This window comes from Phocoena sinus, chromosome 18 (genome assembly GCF_008692025.1).
Source record: "Phocoena sinus isolate mPhoSin1 chromosome 18, mPhoSin1.pri, whole genome shotgun sequence".
Classification (NCBI taxonomy): Eukaryota; Metazoa; Chordata; class Mammalia; order Artiodactyla; family Phocoenidae; genus Phocoena; species Phocoena sinus.
The window spans coordinates 64,442,755-64,465,323 of NC_045780.1; the positions used below are offsets into that span (position 1 = coordinate 64,442,755).

A 22,569-nucleotide genomic window follows, 5' to 3' on the forward strand; every position below is an offset into this window, starting at 1 on the left:
GTTACCTGGCAGATCAATGGCATAGCTATAGCCAAGCTGGTCTGCAGTTAAAAAGAGTTCCTCATTAGTCACCGGAGGGAAGAAAGGAACCATGTTATACATCCGATTGTGACCAATGGGTGCCAGTTCCTGAGGCCAGGCATCCGCAGAGGGATTGAATCTTTTCATCCACTCGTCAAAAACGGCATCAGTAAAGGAATGAAGGACCTGCAAGACAGTTGAACACGGTGTCAACATGGATAGGTCTGTTCCAATCAGACCAATCTGATTGGAACTTTCTCTAAAATGAAATGGGGTTGGTTCTTCTTTTTTTTTTTGCGGTACGCGGGCCTCTCACTGTTGTGGCCTCTCCCGTTGCGGAGCACAGGCTCCGGACGCGCAAGCCCAGCGGCCATGGCTCACGGGCCCAGCCGCTCCACGGCATGTGGGATCTTCCCGGACCTGGGCACGAACCCGTGTCCCCTGCATCGGCAGGCAGACTCTCAACCACTGCACCACCAGGGAAGCCCGGGGTTGGTTCTTCTTGACATCAGGAACTTCTTGGTGACAAACCCACTGGCATATTTAGTGACGTTTCCAAGGCTGTATGGCATATCTCTCCAAACAGGATTATAAACCCCTTTGTTAAGACAAGTGAAAGTTCATGTTGCAGATTTAACATTGATTTAGGAATATTTGAGGCCTTCAACAAATGCATGTTAATTATTAGGTTCAGAAAAAAAAGGCAAGTGTGATGAGATATATAGTGTAGTCAATATTCAGATGATTTGGTTTTAACAAGAGAGAAAGGAAACGTGTTTACCAGTATTATAATACAGACGGATAGTTTTAAAAAAAAGACAGAAAGAAAAGAAAAGAAAAGAAAGAAAGAAAACATCCAAAATGGGTGTTCAAATTTTTCTCACCAGGAACACCCTTCTATGTGCTCATTTTATAACCCTGTCATCTGAATTCTTGTTGTTACGCCAGCAAAAGTGTAAAAACATTGTAATGCCCATAGTGCTGTTTTATTTTCTCAAGGAAGCTAAGTCCTTTTCAAATACAGCAATTATTACATGTTTTAAAATATTAACAGCAAAATTTCGCATTTATAGTCCTGATTTTGCAGCAGGACGTAAATGTGAGAGATCAGCCCCGTGGTTAGAGGTTCTCTTTCACTCCTAGACTGTCGTTCAGGGAGCCCAGGGGCCCTGTCTGCTTTTCCTTCCCTGCTGTGTTCCCAGGGCCTGTCAACCCAGGGTTTGCTGCAAGGGGGAAGGGTGACACTTATTTCAAAAGTACTTGTTAAATGAATTCGTTTACCAATTTACCAATGATAGAGCTCGTCAAATTATACTATAACTTGTTATTTATCAATTTCCCCTAACAAGACCCCTAACTCCGAAAAGCCAGAGATAAGGCCTTTTCATCTTTGAAGTTTTAGGCTTAGCATACAACTTGCACAGAGTAGATGCTTAATAAGTTTCTGTTAGCTGATGACAGTGCCATGCAAATTAGTTTTATATTTTGTACAGTTCAGCCAAACAGGCCTCTTTCTAACAAGTGCTATTTCCCTCTGTCTGCAATCCTGTTCCTTCTGTTTTCTGGTGTCAGAGTCTTTCAAGACAAGCTCAGTAGTCCCTGTACTGAGACATCTTCCCTGACTGCCCTCTTTTTTTTGTTTTTTGTTTTTTTTGCGGTACACGGGCCTCTCACTGTTGTGGCCTCTCCCGTTGCGGAGCACAGGCTCCGGACGCGCAGGCTCAGCGGCCATGGCTCACGGGCCCAGCTGCTCCGCGGCATGTGGGATCTTCCCGGACCGGGGCACGAACCCGCATCCCCTGCATTGGCAGGCGGACTCTCAACCACTGTGCCACCAGGGAAGCCCAGTCTAACTTCTCAGTCCTTTGCACTTCTTAACCCTTTTAATTGCCTTGCCCTTCTGGCTTGTATTACTGTTGTTTATTTAGTAGATAATAGTTTCAAATCTTACCCAAAGTTTCCTGTAGTTAGTCCACCCGTTCAGGCAACAGTGAGAGCTTACTACATTCAGGATAGTAAAAAGAATCAAGTGATTTACTGAGGGGATTTTTTTTCCTGAATGGACTTTTAAAGTTCATGGCAGAGACAGTCACGTTAAAAACCAAAACATCAAATTGTAAGACCTGGGCTTTCACAGAGAGAAAGGATTTTCTGAGTTCTGAAATCTTGGCTTTGAGTAACAAAATTTAAACCCCGGAGAAATAAAGGCATAGAGTTTATGGCATGAGCAACAACTTGAGAAGAACACATAATAATGCTAGTGACCAATGTTTCCCATAAGAAGAGTTCAGAAACAGTTCATCTTTGAGAAGGGGCCTCAGCCCTGGAAAAGGAGCTAAGTGTTAGTTGTTGGTGTGGGTCCCTGAAAACAATATCACATGCTCTAAATCCTGGAAACTCCACGTGAGGTTAAGAGGTTCCCAGAGAGGGCGATTGTGCTTCCTTCTCCAGATGTAGCCTCGGGAGCCTGCCAGCCTCAAACAGAAGTTTTGCCTCAAGCGTGGAGACCAGGCAATAGATGTACAGTGTCTAAGTGTAGCAAGCACGGTGGGTTGCTTACCCAATAGCCTTTCTCTGCTTTTTCCACAGTAACTTCCTTTGTGTTTGGGGTGAAACAATGTGTCAAGTTATCCATGAGATTTAACTGCAAGTCATTGGATAGGACTTCTAGGACATCTCGTTAAAGGTGGTTGTCTCGCTTAAAAGTGTCCCCTTTTCCTTTTCCATCTCTGCTTGCTGCTTCCTGGTACATGGATGTGACGGCTGAAGCTGCAGCAGCCATCTTAGCAGCTAGCAAGCAAAGTTAAGAAAAGAAGCCACTCACCAAGGATGGTAAAACAGAAAGACAGAAGGTGTTCATGATGACTATGGAGCTACTATATCAGCCCTGAACCACCTGCCACTGGAGGTCTTTTACACAAAGAGAAAAATAAACCTCTTTTTTGTTTAGGCTTCTGTAATTTTGGTTTTCTGTTTTAAGCAGCTGAACCAAATGCTAAGTGATACACAGAAAAAGGGGTGTACCAGAATGTATTTTCCAAGGAAGGCCATACAGCATCTCTTGAACTTTTAGATACTGTCTGAGTTCAAGTGAGAGATCAAATTGTGATTTACGAAAAGAAATAAGAGACTCTCAGGGCATAGAAAGATGCAGATTTAATGCTGTAAGAGGTAAATAACTGGGTGAAAGCACTAGAATTCACCCAGCACAAAGTGTAAATAATTAAGGAGGGGACAACACTCTAAAACAATTCATAATTTGGAGAGATAACAGGGGAAGAGTAAGAAGGAGAGATTATAGGTCTCAGAAGGGTTGTTAAACATTATACAATAAAAGCTCTAGTAGGAACTACACACAGAGTATCCAATTTATAGAATGTAGTAAAAAAAAAAAAAAAAAGGCCAGTGTGTGCCAAGAAGATGCAAAAAAGGCAACAGACAAAATGCTGTGAGCAACAATGTATCCAGAGGCTAGAAAGAGAAGTAGTGCAACCTGGAGACCAGGTATTTTTGATGAAGTTATGAACATTGTTCCTCAACAAAATACCCTGAATTGCTCTTGAGAAACTAATGATACGTTTGTTGGACACAGGTTGAAAATAAGCTAAGTTAATATCTCTGAAAAGGCCAAATGTAATTTGACGATAATAAATAAAAACAAAACAAAGTAAAAGTAAACTGTTTTTGACTTGTATCTGCTATAGAGATTCATAGTTACATTTTGGCATTAATAATTGAGTGCTTCAGAAATGAGGTTACAAATTTCGGTATAAAACTTATTCTATCTTGTTCCAACAAAGTGTGGATAAGTACAGGAAGAAAAAAAAAACGCACTAAATTTCAACTTGTGAGGCAGTATTGAAGAAAATGTGATTACATGGGCATTCGAGGTAAAAAATTTTTAAATGTAACCCTTGCAGAAGAAAGCAACTGATCAACAAATGTTGTGCTTACAGGCATAAAGAAACTTAATAAAGTACAGGGAAAGCATGCATACCTTTCTCAAGATCATTGGAGGATAAAGTTACTACCAAACTTAACCTTCATTTAAATGGCTGCAAATTCAGATTCCGGCCACATGGAATCTCGTGATGACAAGAGAAGAGTATTTGTGCCTGGAGGAACATTACTATCGAAACCTTAGGCTGACTGAAAACACATCTGTACTTTATCAAAGACCAGCTCACTGTGGTTTTCACCACTTGAGTTCATGTTTTACTATCCAGAAGATGTCGTTCATAATCAGAGTGGATCTTATTGTGGTAACATGATGATGCTCTGGTCCTCTAAGAATTCATATCTGAGCATTTAAAAGTCACACGATAGACACACAGTTCCATATGAGAAGCTGTAATTTAAAACTTCAGTCAGAAGTCACAAGTAAAAAGTTGGGTCCGAATTTCTAAATGAGAGAATTCCTAATGGTAACTCCTAAAAAGCATAGCTAACCATGCTTGTTATTTTATGGTATCAATAATATTTATTTATTCTTGCCTTGTTCTGTCAAGGATTTGAAGCAGTGTATAGTCAAGATGTTGGTTTTACATACCTAAATAAGCCATATGAAATAGGCATGAAATGGTTACACGACACCCAACTTCTACTTAGCTGACTAAGCTCTCCCACAGGGACGTGAGCACTCCATAGACGGCACATTCAGTGAGAGAGAAGAAACAACCAGAGAAAATGGGCATTTGAATAATAATAGTCTCCTGGGCTCAGCCCGGATGGTGTGTGTTTCCCGTTTTGCTATAATTTTCTCTCCCTATCCTTTTCTACCCACTCTCTCACTGCACCCTGAGCAAACAGAATAGAGGTATTTTTCAGGCATTTTGGAGGAGTTACATAGGGAAAGCACCCTTTCTGCACAAAAGACTTGTATAATAGCATTGGATACAAAATACACATATGTATACATAAAATTATACAGTATACACTGTATATAAGATATGATAGCATGCATATAAGAAGAAATATCAAGAGCATTAGGAACTCAGTTGCTATACCCTTGAGGAAGAAAGCTTGTAGTTTAAGCATTAAATTTTGAACAAATGCAAACAGAGAACACAGGAGAGTTCTGCTATTAGTATGTCAGTTTAAAAGACGCGAGGTATGCTGAACTTCATACATCATAGGCAGACAATGCAGGTTGAAAAGAGAGGACAAGGGTGATGTTAGAAGACATTCTAGAGAAGAACTGAGATACTCCCAGGCCATTCAAGACTAAGGGACCACCAAAGCTCTAGGAGAGAGGAACTCAAATGAATGCTAGAACCATCTTAGATTTGTATATAAATTATGGTTTGCTGTCATACTACTTAATTCATCAATAATGAAGTGTATATAGTTCATCTCTTAGTTACAGGTTTAGTTCTTCTCAGTACAGTATGTGTTTATCCTTGTAAAGTCTAGAGTTGAAAAGAACCCCTTCAGCTCCATTTAGCATGTGCAAGTTAAAAATCAAACTATCCCTACAAATTATTGTGTATAAAATCAGCCACAAGGATATATTGTACAGCACAGGGAATATAGCCAATGTTTTAAAATAACTATAAACGAAATATAACCTTTAAAAATTGTGAATCACTATATTGTACACCTGTAACTTATGTAATATTGTACATCAACTATACCTCAATAAAAAAGAGTAAATAAGAGTATATCACAATAGAATGTGGTACACACTTCAGTCAAGAGTATTTCTTGTACCTAATTAAATATTATTAGAGCTTTTCAATTATTAAAAATAAAATGAAATAAAATAAAACCACCCAGACTGAGCCAATAGAAACCCTGCCACCCTGGGAGCTCCTGCCCAAGCAGGTGGCCAGCCACCCTTTCTGGCACCTCAGCTCTTGTAAAATTCACCAAGATGTTATGCTACTTAGGAATCAGTGGGTGTCTATCTCAGTTATTTAAAAATACATATATTAAATAAGTAAATGTGGCATTTTAAAGTCATGAATCCTTACTCATGACAAAACCAATGCCCTATCTTTTCAAATGTCGAGGGAGGGCTTCCCTGGTGGCGCAGTGGTTGAGAGTCCACCTGCCGATGCAGGGGACACGGGTTTGTGCCCCGGTCCGGGAAGATCCCACATGCCGCGGAGCGGCTGGGCCCGTGAGCCATGGCCGCTGAGCCTGCGCGGCCGGAGCCTGTGCTCCGCAACGGGAGAGGCCACAACAGTGAGAGGCCCGCGTACCGCAAAAAAAAAAAAAAAAGTCAAGGGAAATTATTCAGACCTGCCTCACCAATTAGTGTTAATTCCTATCAACATGATCTAACAGGACAATGTGTCCTCAGCTACAATGAAAGCAACTGTGAAGTGATCAAATTAGAATTGTCTAAACTGACAAAAGGCAAAATTGTAGCTGGAAGACTCCACGTGGGGAAATTTTTGAGGAGAAAACTTTTCTTATAATCTCTGCTCAGCCACTTACTAGTTCATCTGATGTTGTACTCAACTCTTAGCCTCTCTGAACTTTATTTTCCCCATATTTCAAATGAGGAGAGTTGTTTACCAGACACAGTTTGTGAACGTAAAGGACTATGTTTGCATGGCATCTAGCGTAGGGACACATTAATAGATGCTCAATTAGTGTAGGGACACATTAATAGATGCTCAGTAATTTATTGCACATCAGCTAAGTACCAACCACGAGATTGGATATTGTATCAATGATCACATTAGCTTCCCTTAAGCTAGTGAAATCTGGAAAATACATCTTTATATGAACAGAGTATTGGGTTTCCAAGAAAAATAAAATATCAAAAGAGGATGTTGTATTTGTTACTAACTTACATAGAGAATAAATCATTTAACTAATTCTCTTAAGAACGTTTAGTTTTTTTTGCTCTTCCCAGAAGTCATTATCCTACATGAACATGCAGATCACAGAGAAGGAAATGCATATGGTTCTTTAAATATGTGAAAAGATGTTGAACTTCACTTAGAAGAAAAGAAACGAAAATTAAATTCACTGAAATATTTTCACTTATCACATTGGCAAAGATGAAAAAGTGTAATAACATACTATATTAACGAGAAAGAGTCGGGGAATTGTCCCTCTGGTACATAGCTGGTTGGAGAAAAAAATCATTCAACCTCCCAGAGGGCAATTTGGTAACATCTATCAAAATTTCAAATGCGTTTATTTAACTTCTGAGCCCGTGATTCTATCCTCTTGACTTATCTTACATGTTCATTTATTGCTGTATTGTTTGTAAAGCAAAAGATTAGAAACCACCTAAACATCCATCAGTAGGAGACCAATTTCAGGAAAAATTCATGCTACAGGATACCATGTGTCCTTTAAAAAAAAAAGTGTTTAGAATAGGTAAAAAAAACAAACAAACTAAAGAGTAAAACAAAGTCTCAAAAGTCTCTATAGTATGCTGCCATTTGTATAAAAGAGAAATATTATACATAAATATATGTGCTTGTATATCTATAAAATATATCTGGAAGAATAGGGAAAAATGGGAGTGGATAGCTGGGAGGTGGTATTGATACAGGGACTTAATTTTGTGCCTTTTACATTTGAACCTCTTATAATGTTATAAATTTTTTTAATTAAAAAATTTAGGAAACTATGTAACAACCTAAAAATGTGTGCATTATATTGGCAACTGTATAAACATATAAGAATATGAAACAAAATAAGCAGAAATATTGAAATGAAATTATGGACATCTAAAAACTTTTTTGCCAATATTTCTGCAATTATAAATCATTAAACCATTAATACATTTAAAATTGACATAAAACAATGTTATTTTAATTACTCAAGATATTACTCTATGACTTTTTAAGAAAGATAAATATAATAGACCCATTTTTAAGTGCTTTGCTCTTGATGGGAGAAAAGCAATGTCCTATATACTTCTTTTGTAAAATTTCAACTAAACTCATACTAACTCAGAAGTATTCTATATTTGCTACTATGACCTATTAATTTTAGTAATTTTATTGCAGCCTAGAAAAAGTAGAGTCCGATAAGGTCTTACAGGCTTAACTTAGTGTAATCCATTAGATCTTTGTTTTTAGAGACTCATTTTCTCTTTTCTTGGTTTATGTTCTTAAATTCCTTTCTTATCCAAATGATTGTCATCGTTAAGAAATACAAATAAACAACAAGGTTTTACTGTATACCACAGGGAACTATATTCAACATGTTGTACTAATCTAATAACCTATAATAACTATAACGGAAAAGAATCTGAAAAAGAATACATATACATACAATACTGTGTTAGTTTCAGGTGTAAAGTGATTCAGTTACATATATAATATACACAATATTATATATATATATATATAATATATATATATATATAATATACACAATAAATAAATTGACTATAGCTCAATAAAAAAAGAAAGAAAGAAATACAAATGGTAATAAGGCTGCTTGTATGCCTTAATTCCATTTAGAATTTCAGCATATAAGGTGAGGAACAGACACATGAGCTATTCAGTGAGTACTAACCGTGCAACCTATGAGTCTCCTAGCTACTGTGGAATTGAAAGAATTACAACTTGCCAAATGTAACTTTCTAGGAGGACAATATCCGAATACACTTTAAGAATATTATCTTTAGGAATTGGGAAGAAAGTTACTAGTCTCTAACATAGTTTCTTTTGTGGCAGTTAACTATTTAACTTTATAGTGTATTGGTTTCCCTCTTTTTTTTCTTTTCTAGGTTATACCTACATTTAATATTGAAAACAGAACTACTTAGCATTCCTGTGGCCTAACATTATTTTCCATGATAAATGTGTGCATTTCCTTCAATTACCTTAAAATTAGAATTTCAGAGATCAGAGCTTTTCCTGCATTTTAGCATTATACCTTCTTATACTCATTATTGCAATCACATACAACTTTGTATTTCTCTTGCTTGAAGAGATTTCAGAAAAATAAATTTAATAAATGTTATATGCAATATTTTTGCATAAATTGACTCATGAATTTGAAATTCTGGAAGCTATAGCTCTGTTAACTTAAGTGCTTTAACCTGGCTTTCAATACTGTTGAAGCTGAATTGGCTTCAACATGAAACTCTTTGTAAACAGCCTAAAGTAACTGTGAGTTCTGGAGTTGGTGCCAAAACATTACTCCTTCTGTGCCTTCAAAGAAGGGCCGTGGCTTTTTGTCTATTTATATATACATAACTTATACCAAAGAAAACAAAATTTTAAATATTAAAGGTATTAAAAGTAATGAAGACAGGGACGATTAAACATCTAGTGTCTTTGAACTACACGTAAGTCACAGAATTCCTCGTCCATAAAGTCATAATGTGGGTTTCTAACTAGAGCAGGAAGAGAAAGCTGACTAGAGACAGCTGTACGGCAGAGAAGACACTGATCCCTTCAAGCTGGGGTTGGCAAACTAAAGCCTGCTGGGTAAATAGGGCTCACAGCCTGTTCTTGTCAATAAAGTTTTATTAGAACACCACACTTGTAGGCAGATAGGGGAGGGGGAATCCCTGGTGGGAAAGAACCAGATACAGCTTTTCGACATAAGAGAGGCCATTTTAAGCCTAAGCCGTTTGGTGATCTAAGCCTGTCCTCAATGCTTGCCCTTGAACAGGCCTCAGTAATAATTTTAAGGAAACAAAGGAACAAACTGACTGTTATCAGGCAAGAGAAGTAGCTATAGCAAAGACAACAAGTTAGCTGTCTTTGAAACGGAACTCTCAGTTCCGTTTCAATGGTAAAGATTGGCCTGAAGCACTTTCTTGAGCTGTTCTGAAGCATCTAATCCCCCCTCTAGCGATCAAGCACCTGATCACTGGAACCTAGGAGATGACGATGTTAACCTCTTCTAACTTGTGACTTCAATCAACTAAAGATTGGACTCTGTCGACCTTTGCCCCAGTTCTATGCTGAATCTCCTCTGCACGAGCCCCTTCATGAATATTCATATACCCTTAGCTTAAAACTTCCCCAATTTTGCTGTTCCCAGAGACACTGCTTTGGGAAATATCCCCAGTGTTCTCCTTACTTGCTGCAAGCAATTAATCCTTCCTTCTTTGGATCAATCTTTGGCTTGGTTGTGTCTTTTGGCTCAATGTCTGCCAAGAGACTGAACCCAGTCTTTGGGTAATACACTCACTTGTTCATGTATTGTCTATGGCTGCTTTCATGTTACAGTGGCAGGGTTGCATAGCTACAACAGAGATCATCTGGCTTGCAAAGCCTAAAACACGTGCTCTCTGGCCTTTGACAGAAAAATGTTGTCAAGCCCTGCACACTTAGGGGGTTTCCTCAAAATAAGGACATAAGATTTGGCAATCCTTGAGACTTAGGATTGAAAATCAAATTACTAGCAACTACAGAAATGCAAATCAAAACTACAATGAGGTATCGCCTCACACCAGTCAGAATGGCCATCATCAAAAAAAATCTACAAACAATAAATGCTGGAGAGGGTGTGGAGAAAAGGGAACCCTCCTGCACTGTTGGTGGGGATGTAAATTGATATAGCCACTGTGGAGAATAGTACGGAGGTTCCTTAAAAAACTACAAATAGAACTACCATACGACCCAGCAATCCCACAACTGGGCATATACCCAGAGAAAGCCATAATTTGAAAAGAGTCATGTACCACAGTGTTCATTGCAGCACTATTTACAATAGCCAGGACATGGAAGCAACCTAAGTGTCCATCAACAGATGAATGGATAAAGAAGATGTGGCATATATATACAATGGAATACTACTCAGCCATAAAAAGAAACAAAATTGAGTTATTTGTAGTGAGGTGGATGGACCTAGAGTCTGTCATACAGAGTGAAGTAAGTCAGAAAGAGAAGAACAAGTACCATATGCTAACACATATATATGGAATCTAAAAAAAAAAAAAAAAAAGTGGTTCTGAAGAACCTAGGGGCAGGACAGGAATAAAGATGCAGACGTAGAGAATGGACTTGAGGACATGGGGAGGGGGAAGGGTAAGCTGAGACGAAGTAAGAGTGTGGCATGGACATATGTACGGTACCAAATGTAAAACAGATAGCTAGTGGGAAGCAGCTGCATAGCACAGGGAGATCAGCTCCATGCTTTGTGACCACCTAGAGGGGTGGGATAGGGAGGGTGGGAGGGAAACGCAAGAGGGAGGAGATACAGGGATATATGTATATGCATAGCTGATTCACTTTGTTATAAAGCAGAAACTAACACACCATTGTAAAGCAATGATACCCCAATAAAGATGTTAAAACAAAAAAAATGACCAGCATCACCATTATCACCTTTGGTAGGAGTGAAAGGTCTTGGTTTAATCCTCAGTTCGTCAGAGGATTCTGCTGTTCTACTCAACATTTTGGAGTACTGGGTAGGAGTGACATATTTTCTTATGAATATGAGTTGTAGGTACAAATTTTATAATTTAAAATGTGTGTTTTAATAAAAACTTATTTAGAGACATATGGTGTCAATAGATGAGTAGATAGATAGCAGAGAAGGTAGACATCAAAATGCTTGGCATAATCTGATGGCTGAAATGATAGCCTGAAAAGTGATGTGAGATATCAAGTTAGAGCCAGGGAACAAGGACCATCCTACAGAAGAACAAAGATGGCAATGGAGGACTCACAGACAAGCCCCCACCTTGTAAGAAGTTGGGACCAGTAGTCCACATTTCTGATATTCTGATGGCAAAAGCAGCTCATTTTTAGCCAGAATCCTTTGTGAAGTGAGGGAAGCCAGGACCAAACACCAAACAGAGCTTTGGACCTCAGGTACCTGGGCATCATGCAAGGGTCACAGTACCTGCACAGTACTTCCAGCCCATCACTTACCTTCAACACCACTCATCCCACCAATGAAAAATCACTCATCATTATGCTAATGTACGATATGTTATGCTAAATTATGGTATAATTTATAATATTATTATGCTAACTTTTGAATCCACCTCTGGACTGTAAACTCCCATCTAGGGTCATTCCAAAGCTAACCATCTCTAAAGTATAGGTTTCTGATTAGGGAACTTCAAATGCTTTCTAACCACCCCTATGCCGTAGATTTAAATTAACTTACATATGCATACATCCCATTCACACAGAGAATAAAACACACGCCAAACCTTAATCTTGTTGTAAAGCACATAAATCCAACACATTATCTAGAGAAGTTTTCATCTCTTCTGAGTCTTTGAACATACCACAAAAACAGGATCATTGGCAGCAGAATGAGGTAAAGCGTTTGTCCCGTTCAGGAAGGAATGAACCAAATTATGAAGGTTCATCACTTGAGAGTCCAGGGTCCCGTCTGCTTTATCAAATCCTTCCAGGGCATTCCTGAGAGAAATCAGTATGTCAGCGACAAGAGTCATGAACTGGTAAAGGTCCCTTTGTATTGTTTCCAGCCTAGATAATAGCCTTCTATTTTGAGATGGTGTCGGGAAGTGGGAAGCTCTGTTGTAGCTAAATAGCTAAGAATTAGCGACAACCTTTAATGAGATCTTCTAAAGAGAAGGAAACTCCTAATCCATGCTACTTTCACACCTGCTCAGTTGGAGTCTATATCTTTTGTGTACTGTATGACAATTATTTACCGTCATATCTGTCTCCCGTGCTAGATATGAACTTCTAGAGGACAGAGACTGTGGTTTCTTCAAATTTGTATTTCCAGGTCTCAGTACCATGCCCAGCACGTGGTCTGAGATCAATAAATTTTTTTTGAATTCACATATAATCTTATATTCCTGTTTCTCCACTAAATACATCTGCTGTTTGACTGTAATACATTCAGCATTCTAAAGATATCCCCAAATACCCCTTATCTTTCTCTTTTTCCCCCTCCTCATTTTCAGGAAATTTTAATTGTCCATACCCTAACTCAGTGATCCTCAAATTTAAGCATACATCAGAATCACTGGAAAATAAAAATACACATTTCATGCCCCACTTTCAGAGTTTCTGATTCAGTAGGTACAGGCTGGGTCCTAACAATCTGTGGTTCTTTCTACCTAACTCCCAGGTGATGTCAATTATGATGGTCTGGGCACCACACTTTGAAAACCACTCGCTTAACTAAAATCTATATGGAGTGCAATCTGTGTCAACTGCACCTGTATCACAATGAAAAACTAATGCATGCTCCTTTTCAAGGTAAAGGTCATCCTTCACCTCACCTTTGACACTATTCTGAGGGATGTGTCCAACCCCAGCACAGACTCTGGGCTCTGCTACCCTTGGCACGACCTCTGCAGTAAGTTCAGCCTGCCCTGCCCCTGGCCCCAAATAACACACCAATTGTATAATCTACACACGGTTGAGAGAGAGAATTCAGTTTGGGAGAAGACCATGAGTCTATCTGCCATTCTTTTTAGGAGCTTCAAAGATGTTTGTTTAAAATCTTATTTATAGCCATACATATTTCTCATCATGCTTACTGTCTTTGTAGAGGGAGAAAATTATTAGTTGACCTTTAAATTTCAAGTATTGTAATGTCGTTGCTGTGCTGTAATCTGAGTTGCGTTTAATCTGTAATACTCCTCTGAGATCTCAGACTCCAATATTAAGGTCTATGGTTGACATTTTTTTAAGGGAGAAAAGAAAAATCATGAGCAAATATTTCAAAAATACTCTATTTAGTGAGGTGCCTGGGTTCTGAAGACTGTACTTATATGTGTACAGAAATTAGAAATACAAAAGGTGGTTTTGAATGGCTGAGTTAGAAGATATTCAAACTACGCTATTAATGATAGTAGGTGGATGATGACTTTCTTGACACTGACGCCTTGTTACCCTCTTTTACCAAGTGCTTCCCTATTACTGAGCTTTGATGTCTCCCAACACCTGGATTTCCTTCCAGTTCATTCCAACCACTGGCGTGAAAATCTAAAAGTATCGTAAAACACCAGGGTCGCAGAGCTCAGAGCACCAACCTGAAGCTAAAGGTAGAGTTCTGGAAGAAAGGAGGATTGTCAAACTTCTTGAGAGACAGGCAATCTTGGATGTCTTTTAAAGTTGGCAATTTCTCACTGTTTCTTCCCACTTGATTTCTTCTCAACAAACCTTCATAGGTTCCATTACACAGGGTGACCCGGCGGTTGTAGTCATCCAAGCTAAGATGTGTAAGGAGATTAGAAATAATATGGAGAGTATCGTAACTTTGAGCTCAGCAAACCAATCAAGGTTATAGTCGTGGTAAGATTTTACTACAGTTACCTTACAAGGGTCAAAAATATGTGGTAAAAGTACTGCTTTCAAAAGCAATTATGGATTAAGGATTTTCAAAAACATAGATGCATGAAATATGAATCAACACATAAATAATGAAGAAAAATTACCATTCCGTTGGAAAGACAGTAAGAGGGTTTACTAGGCAAGATGGTGACTCCTGTTATGTGCATCTGAATCTTGAATAACTGAGGAGAGACCAGGCTAGACTCTATTAATGTTGAGCTAAGCCAGTTTGGGCAGAAGTAAAGCTAGGGAAGCATTTCGGGCAAACAGAAGGCAAATGAAGGCGGTCAGAGTGAAAACACGTGAAACTATATAGAGGAGAAGTATTAGGAGAAACGCTGTATTAGAAAATGTTCTAAGGCAGAAGGGATGGTTAATTGGTAAACGTGGATGCTGGGAAGGTCCCGTGCCCATAAGATTATATCCTACATGCCTGTTGGGGCCTGGAATTCCACCATCAGAACAGTATTCCATTTGGTAGAGATCAAAATTTTTTTTTTTTTTTTTTTTTGCGGTACGCGGGCCTCTTACTGTTGTTGTGGCCTCTCCCGTTGCGGGGCACAGGTTCCAGGCATGCAGGCTCAGCGACCATGGCTCACGGGCCCAGCCGCTTCGCGGCATGTAGGATCTTCCCGGACCGGGGCACGAACCCGTGTCCCCTGCATAGGCAGGCGGACTCTCAACCACTGCGCCACCAGGGAAGCCCTGGTAGAGATCAAATTTTCAAGATGTTTCTGTGTGCATTTTAATGGGTGAGGGGATCCTACTGGGTGTGTGAGAACAGAATCAGCGCACATGAGGATGAAAGACGCCAGTACCTAAAAACTAGACAAAAAACAGCCTCCAAAGCAGCCTTTCCCAAGTGTGTTCCAGTGAGATGGTCTGTGAAATAAGGGTGTCAGGGTCAGATAAGTTTAAGCCCCTCTTGAAAAATAAGAACACGGTTACTTATGAAAGGCTCTGAGACATTCTAAAATTTTTAAAACCCTTTTAACTCAGCATTCTCTCAATTTATTTGATCAGGGGAGTCTCTTTTCACATACCACCTATTAATAGCCCAAGGCACTATGAGAAATGGTGCCCTTAAGGAACGACATTAAGTCATGTACAAAGCACTTACTACATCCCTATGAGCACTGCCTGGAGGGCTGTAGGAAAAGCTTAGGATGTAGAAGATGGGATCACGGTGAGCTAGACCTAGACCCCCGAAAACACGCGCATGCCCAGCCTGGGGCGTGGACAACAAAGCTCTGTGCCATGGAGCGGTTGAAAGACAAAGGACAAGGGCACTAGTATAGTGGAGTTCAAAACAGGAGGATCGTGGAGGAAACAAATGAATACAGGAAGACGGAAGAGCTTCTTGGGGAATCTCTTCCTGAGATGTGTGCCAGGAAAGAGAAACAAATTCAAGGAATCCCTGAGGACAGAATTCTTTGTGGGGTATAGGCTGCTTGTGTGTTCTTTGGTAGTTTCTCTGTTTTTTGCAAATAACAAACATTTGCTGGTGTCAGTTACGGTAGAAAAAAGTTTCTACACCAGATGCACATGACCCGATTTTAGTACTTTAGAGATTCGTCTCACCACCCCATTTCCTGTTCCCCTCAACTCCCCAGCACCCTATGGCCCAGCCATATCAGACTGCTTCTAGGGACTTTTCTAACTACATACATGACGTTCCCTCCGTCTAGGACACACTACCCTCCCCTGCCTCTGGTTTAGAGATCTGTGCCTCCTTGAAGTCTCAGGATACTCGTGTCTCCACCTCCTGAAGACTTTCACTGATTCTCTTCTTGGCTTTGGACATACCCCTATTAAAATACTTCTCACGTTATATTGTAATTTGTTTACCAGCCTTCTACCTTTGTAAGTATAAAATGATATTCCAAAGGGAAGCTATATGTTATTCATCCTTGTATTCCCAGCACTATTAAACTGTTTAGAATATGATCAGTGCTTAAGACATGTTGGCTGAATACAGGAAATACTTCTCATTTGAAGACAGTTGATCTCAAAGTGATGGCCAAGCATACTCAATTCACAGGTGTGATTTCCATACCTCTATTTTCTTTTTATTAAAGGGCTCAGGGTTTTTTAAAATCCCACCTCCCTCAGGAAAATACTGTTCAGAAACATGTAAACAGAATCCAACATGCATTAGAAAGAGAGTTGTAAAGTTATTCTCCATCTCTCAGACATCAGAAAATACAATCTCTGGATTTCTGCTGCAGGTACACACGCGATTACCTATCACAGACAATTTCCCAGCTGGAGAATCTGGAGTTTTGACTAATCAGAGTCGGATCATCTTGGCTTGCAGCCCCAAGCAGCTGGTCTGTACACACGTCACACTCGTTCCTCCCAGTGGCAAAGTTCCAGTAGGGCAAAGCAAAGGACTCATTGCCAGTGAGGCGCTAAAAGCAAAGGGCATGACCAGTCATTTAATTCATGTCATCAGATACAACAAGAAAATGTATAAAGCAAAGACTGATATGGGTCTTGACCAAATACAAAACAAAATTAAAAGAAACTAATGTTTGGACCAACCTGGAGATCTCTTTCCAGCCACAACAAGTGGTAGCGGTGCCAGGTAACGAAGGCGGGGCCTTGGTGTGAGAAATCTATGGCCTTGTATGGGCGCCCTGGTCCTAAAACAATTGGGAAACACGTTAGAGGTCACACAATAGATTTTTTTAAAATGTTAAATGTTACCTGGGAGGCGCTGCAGAGCCAATAAGTCCGTGATGTTTTAGTCGGAAAACAACTTTTTTAAATTAATTAATTATTTTTTTATTGAAGTATAGTTGATTTATAATGTTTCAGGTGTACAGCAAAGGGATTCAGTTTATATATATATATATATATATATATATATATATATATATATATTCTTTTTCAGGTTCTTTTCCACTATGGTTTATTCCAGGATACTGAATAAAGTTGCCTGTGTTATACAGTAGGCCCCTGTTCTTTATCTATTTTTTAAATTAATTAATTTATTTATTTTTGGCTGCATTGAGTCTTCGTTGTTGCGTGCAGGCTCTCTCTAGTTGCAGCGAGCAGGGGCTACTCTTCGTTGCAGTACGTGAGCTTTGCAGTGGCTTCATTGCAGTGGCTGCTCTTGTTGCAGGTCACTGGCTCTAGGCGTGTGGGCCTCAGTAGTTGTGGCGCATGGGCTTAGTGGCTCCGTGGCATGTGGGATCTTCCCGGACCAGGGTTCAATCCTGTGTCCCCTGCATCGGCAGGTGGATTCTTAACCACTGCACCACCAGGGAAGCCCTTTATCTATTTTATATATAGTAGCGTGTATCTGTTAATCCCAAATTCCTAATTTATCCCCCCCTTTCCCCTTTGGTAACCATAAGGGAAAACAACTGTTTTTGTCATTTATCTCTCTGAAAGCAACAACAACAAAACAATCTCAGCAGCAACTAGCAGTTTTAGGATAAGTTCTCCTTCATCTCTTGAAAGTTTGATTGACAGCAGAGAAATTCAGGTCATCTTAAGAGCTCCTGTTATAAATTTAATTTTTAAGCAATGTTTCGTGAAGATAGAATGAGTATCCCCCAAAAGAGATCAAGACCTAAATGAAATATATTTCTAAAAGACATTTTCTAACCTATTCCTCACAAAAGCATGTATTTATAGGGAGGGATTAATGAATAATAAAGCAACTTCAACTGCACTTAGTCCAAATTCAGCATTTATGTAACCGAAAGGCACTTCCACGGATTCTGCCTCAACCATCAATCAGTTACAGCTATTAGCTGACAGGCATGGTTGCCGAGCCCAGAAGAGGGAAAAATACATTCCAACCAATTTGGCTGGCCTCTGGAACTGCCAATTTTAGTGAAAAGCTTTGGGAGATTTAATGACCTCCTTACTGCCTGTTCTATCCTTCTTCTCCCTCTCATAACAGCTTTTGATGGTTATGTAGAAACTTTAGCTAACGTTAGTTCTTTTTCAAAGTACCCATGATAACTTCAGAGAGATGAACAGAAATGAATATAAATTTAATTCCTAGATGCAACCAGAAACTATAGTTTTCTTTTCCTCTTGAGAGACTACCCTCTCATAAAGCAAAAATTCCTCAGAGTGATGACAGGAAAACAATAAAGGTTTATAGCCAGAAGAGCCTCCGTATCTACCGATAAAGAAAGACAGACACTTACCTATGAGGCAAGTTTTTAAAAGACACTGAGGGGAAAAAACTGCTGTCACTGATGTTGGCTACACAGCCCTTTGTAAATGTTTTAATGCAAAACAGAGTTTAAGCTTCTCAAAACAAAATGATGAGGGGGCATCAAGCTAGGGGGAGTGAGCGATAAACACAAGGACAGATGATTTCAAATGAGAATCTTACTATTCAAAGTGAGCTCTGTATCTTCATTCACCCTGAACCCAAAGAGAAGCCCCAGAAGAGTGGATAATTGCAAATAGAGCCAAAGTTCAGGACAACACGGAGCAGAATCCAGACTGGACTCCAGCCCTCCTGGAGCTAACTGGTGGCCATGGCTTTCCCCTGACTGAAAATAACAGAGGATAAAATTTGATGTACCAGATTAATGACGTTCCTAACAGACAGCTCCCATCCCAGGCCCCAGGTTTTAGTATCTGGAAGAGCAGGGTGCCATTTTCTCAAGCATCCAGCCTAACTGTGGTTCAAAGGGCTGAGCCAAGCTACATTGCTGTGGCTCAGCTCCTCCTTTTCCTTGACAATTCAAGTCCAAAAACCCTGGGAATTACAGCAGTGCATGGGCACCACGAGTGATGACCTGAAAGTCTCACAACTAATACATGTGAGTTTAGTGTGATACATACTTCCGATACCAATACTCTAATTCTGTACAAAGAAGCTTCACGTGCTTTTAGAACAGGTCAGAGAAGTCTTCCGTGGTCAGATTTAGAAATGCTTTCTTCTGGAATCAAAAGGAATTTACCTCCACTTCACCAACTCTTGCCTTTGAGGATGAATAGCTTCGGAGGGAAGAGTTTAGACCCTGAACCAAAAACACAAACTATAGGAGAGAACATTTTCAAACGTCCGCAGCCAACGTCCAGGGAGAAACCACTGCATTCTAACGTTGGGCGGCATCTGATAATTCAATGACTTTCATAAACCTAATTCCTCTTTGATTCCTTGAGAGGTTTTTCTCTTGTCAATTAACTTGCCTGAAAGTACTTCCCACCCACCCACCCACCCACCCCCAATCCCAAACCTATAATAAAATACCTTAAACTCAGGGGAAAAAAAAGACTCACCTAATAATGTATCTCTAACGGAATAATAATGGAGCCACACAAAGAAATCATAAATGCTGCAGTTGGCGATCTGTGGCTGGGTCCCGTTGGTCCCGAGCAGGCCTAGCCAGTGTTGCGTGGTGATCACGTAGTCGGGATGCGGCGTGTTCTTTGCGAGGTCTAAGGAGCCCAAGAATTGCTCACGCTCCTGAGGGGTCAAGGAGTGGATATTCTGCCGGACAACCAGGGGTTTCTTCTGCTCGCAGTTGGGGCCAGTCCAGCCAAACTTGCAGTCTCCACAGTTATAGCCGGCGAAGTTTCCTAGTGCATTTTAAAAATTAAGGGATACAAGTTATTACGAAATATTGAGTATAGTTCCCTGTGCCATAGAGGAGATCCTTGTTGTATCTATTCTATGCCTTCTTTGAGTGGCCGTAGCACTTGTTGTCTGTATCATTTTTATGTCTGTTTTTGCTTTGTGACTGAAAATGAACATTTTCTATTCATTCACGTCCTGGCCCTTCCTTAAAATTGTGTTCATTTACGTATTTCATGTGTACTGACTACATCTTAGACACCGTGTTAGCTGCTGGCTCTAGATGTTAGTAAAATATAGACCTTCCTGCTCAAAAGGTCCCAGTATTTGTGGGAAAACAAAAAAAATGAACAACCTATGTCTCAAAGAGATTCGTATTTCCCAAAAGAACACACCTAGTAGGTGTAATAAATACATGTATCATATGTAAAAATAAATAAATAAATAATAAAAATTAAGGGAAAGGTGGAAGAGGAAGCTTATGTAGTTTGGAAGACATTTCTGGGGTAGAACAGAAGAGAAGATCAATTGCTTTTCCTTACTCTCCTCTTGAAATGTTTGTCTCTCCAAGTGGACTGAACACTGGAGAGTTCCTAGAAATATTCCCAGCAAAGAAATAGGACAGGAAATGAATTCCATGCTGTTATGAGCTGAACTGAGTCCCCACAAAATTCATATGCTGAAGTCCTAACCCCCAGTACCTCAGTGTATGACTATCTTTGGAGATAGGGTCTTTTAAAAAGTAAGTTAAAATGAAGTCACTGGGGGCAATGATCATTGGCTAATCCAACATGACTGGTGTCCTCATAAGAAAAGGAAATTTGGACACAGTTACCGAGGGAAGATGATGTGAAGACAGGGAGGAGACACCATCAACAAGCCAGCAAGAGAGGCCTCAGAAGAATCCCAGCTGCCGACACCTTGTTCTGGGACTTCAGGCCTCCAGAACTGTGAGGAAATAAGTTTCTGTGTGTCACCCAGTCCATGGTCCTTTGTTATGGAAGCCCTAGCAAACTAAAACACTGCTGCCTTCCACGTTCCCTTCCTCTCACGGGTCAGGCCGGATGTCCCTTCCTGGGGTTGAGCTGCAGCCTCGGATGTCATCACTGCTGGGCCCCCCTCCCCTGCAGCACATACGGAAGGGCTGCTGCAAAATAGGTCATTGATTTAGAGAAGGAAGAGAATATACACCAAGCTAAAGGTGGAACCAAAATAACTAAGCTGACTTCCAGGAATTAAGGTGGAATCCAACATTTAAAAAGCTGGTTTATTTCACAAAGGAGACAGAGTTAAGACAAAATCAGTGGAGGCTGGCAGGTGAATTAGCTGCCGTGGTGTCAGGAAGTGCAAACAAACGGCTCTGCTTTGTTTGTTATCACCCCAGGGACTGAGGACTAGTCATACCAAGCTCTAGGCATCTTTCTGATTAGCATCTAAAGTTTAAATTATCTTAGCTTGACTTTTCCCTTTTTAGCCTTGATTATTGCTTTTGGTATGACCAGCACCTCATTCCTTAGGTGGTAATAAGTTAGAATAAACATTTAAATATTATTGGCATGAAATGTTGAAACAAAAAGGGATAATAACTCTTATCTCCTAGGGGATGAGAGGGGTTATGTAAAGCATTTAACGTGAGTGACAATCTCCCTTCCTTCTCTTCCTACCCCTCCTCCCAGATCTTTTTTTTTTTTTTTTGATATATGGTTCACGGGCCCAGCCGCTCTGCGGCATGTGGGATCTTCCCGGACCGGGGCACGAACACGCGTCCCCTGCATCAGCAGGCGGACTCTCAACCACTGTGCCACCAGGGAAGCCCCTCCCAGATCTTTTTACTTGCTCTTCCTTCTGTCTAGAACACTTTTCCCTCACGGTCTCCCTACATTCCTCTTTGCATGTGTTACCTATTCCACCTTCAAGCGTCACGATGGGCTCTCTGCAAGGTCATCCCTGATCCCACACATCAGGGTGATGATCTCGTGCTGTGCTCCTATGACACCTCATATTTCCTCTTTCATTGAATTAATCGTGTCAGCTGTAGACATCTACTGGTCTCAGCTACAGACAACTGGAAGGCAGTTATCCTGCTGCCTAGGCCTATGCTTGGCCTTGTACAAATGAATATTTCTTTAATGAATGAAAGAAGCATAAAGCCAAATCACCACGATGGACACTTTAAATATCTTACTATTTTATTTGTCAGTTATATGTCAATAAAGCTGAAATAATAAAAAACAAAGGAGTATAAAGCACGTAGTAGATGATTCAATGACCCTCAGTTTTCTTCTTCCTTTCTCTCCCTTGTGAATTAGAAGGAAAAGCAGGCCCTGCAAATAATTTTGATAAACTACAAGTACCAAAATAGATGCAAGTAAAACATATTACGACCACAGTAAAGAGAGGGTTATTTGGATCTCTAAAGGAAAAGAAAATTTTCCAATAACATGAAAACAAAACGATTAGCATGTGTCCTACGTGAAGAAAATGTACAGGCCTCCTCTATTAACCCAATGGATTTTTTGATGGTTAAAGAAAATGTCCTTAAAAATATCATAAATAAGAAGAAGTTTTTAAAAAAATTTGGGTTCTATGCTCTTTGTAACATACAAAATATTCTACCTACTCTTACACAGCTTACTTGTATTTTCCTGTTTCAACACCAAATGAGAACATAAGTTAAAAAAAAATACTTAAAAGGGAAAATTCTACTAGTCCCAAGACTGAAAATCAAGTTCTTGAATAGTCTGCATTAAACATTAAAATTTATGTTGATCACTGGAGTGAAGCTATTAA

The 22,569-nt window shown here is 39.8% G+C and overlaps 1 protein-coding gene across 3 annotated transcripts in view; it reads right to left on the reverse strand.

The window, feature by feature from the left end:
• Positions 1-22,569, reverse strand: part of DCT (dopachrome tautomerase) — a 33,410-nt gene that overhangs the window by 5,195 nt on the left and 5,646 nt on the right. For 2 of the 3 annotated variants that reach the window (XM_032611339.1, XM_032611338.1), the window contains exons 2-7: positions 19,485-19,784; positions 16,770-16,870; positions 16,470-16,636; positions 13,925-14,104; positions 12,197-12,332; positions 6-207 (exon numbers count right to left, since the gene is read on the reverse strand). In XM_032611339.1, the coding sequence (XP_032467230.1) occupies positions 6-207; positions 12,197-12,332; positions 13,925-14,104; positions 16,470-16,636; positions 16,770-16,870; positions 19,485-19,784 (1,086 nt within the window). Of the gene's footprint in view, positions 1-5; positions 208-1,158; positions 1,209-6,372; positions 6,394-7,235; positions 7,270-12,196; positions 12,333-13,924; positions 14,105-16,469; positions 16,637-16,769; positions 16,871-19,484; positions 19,785-22,569 lie in introns of all 3 variants that reach the window. The other variant, XM_032611337.1, reaches the window with a different exon arrangement.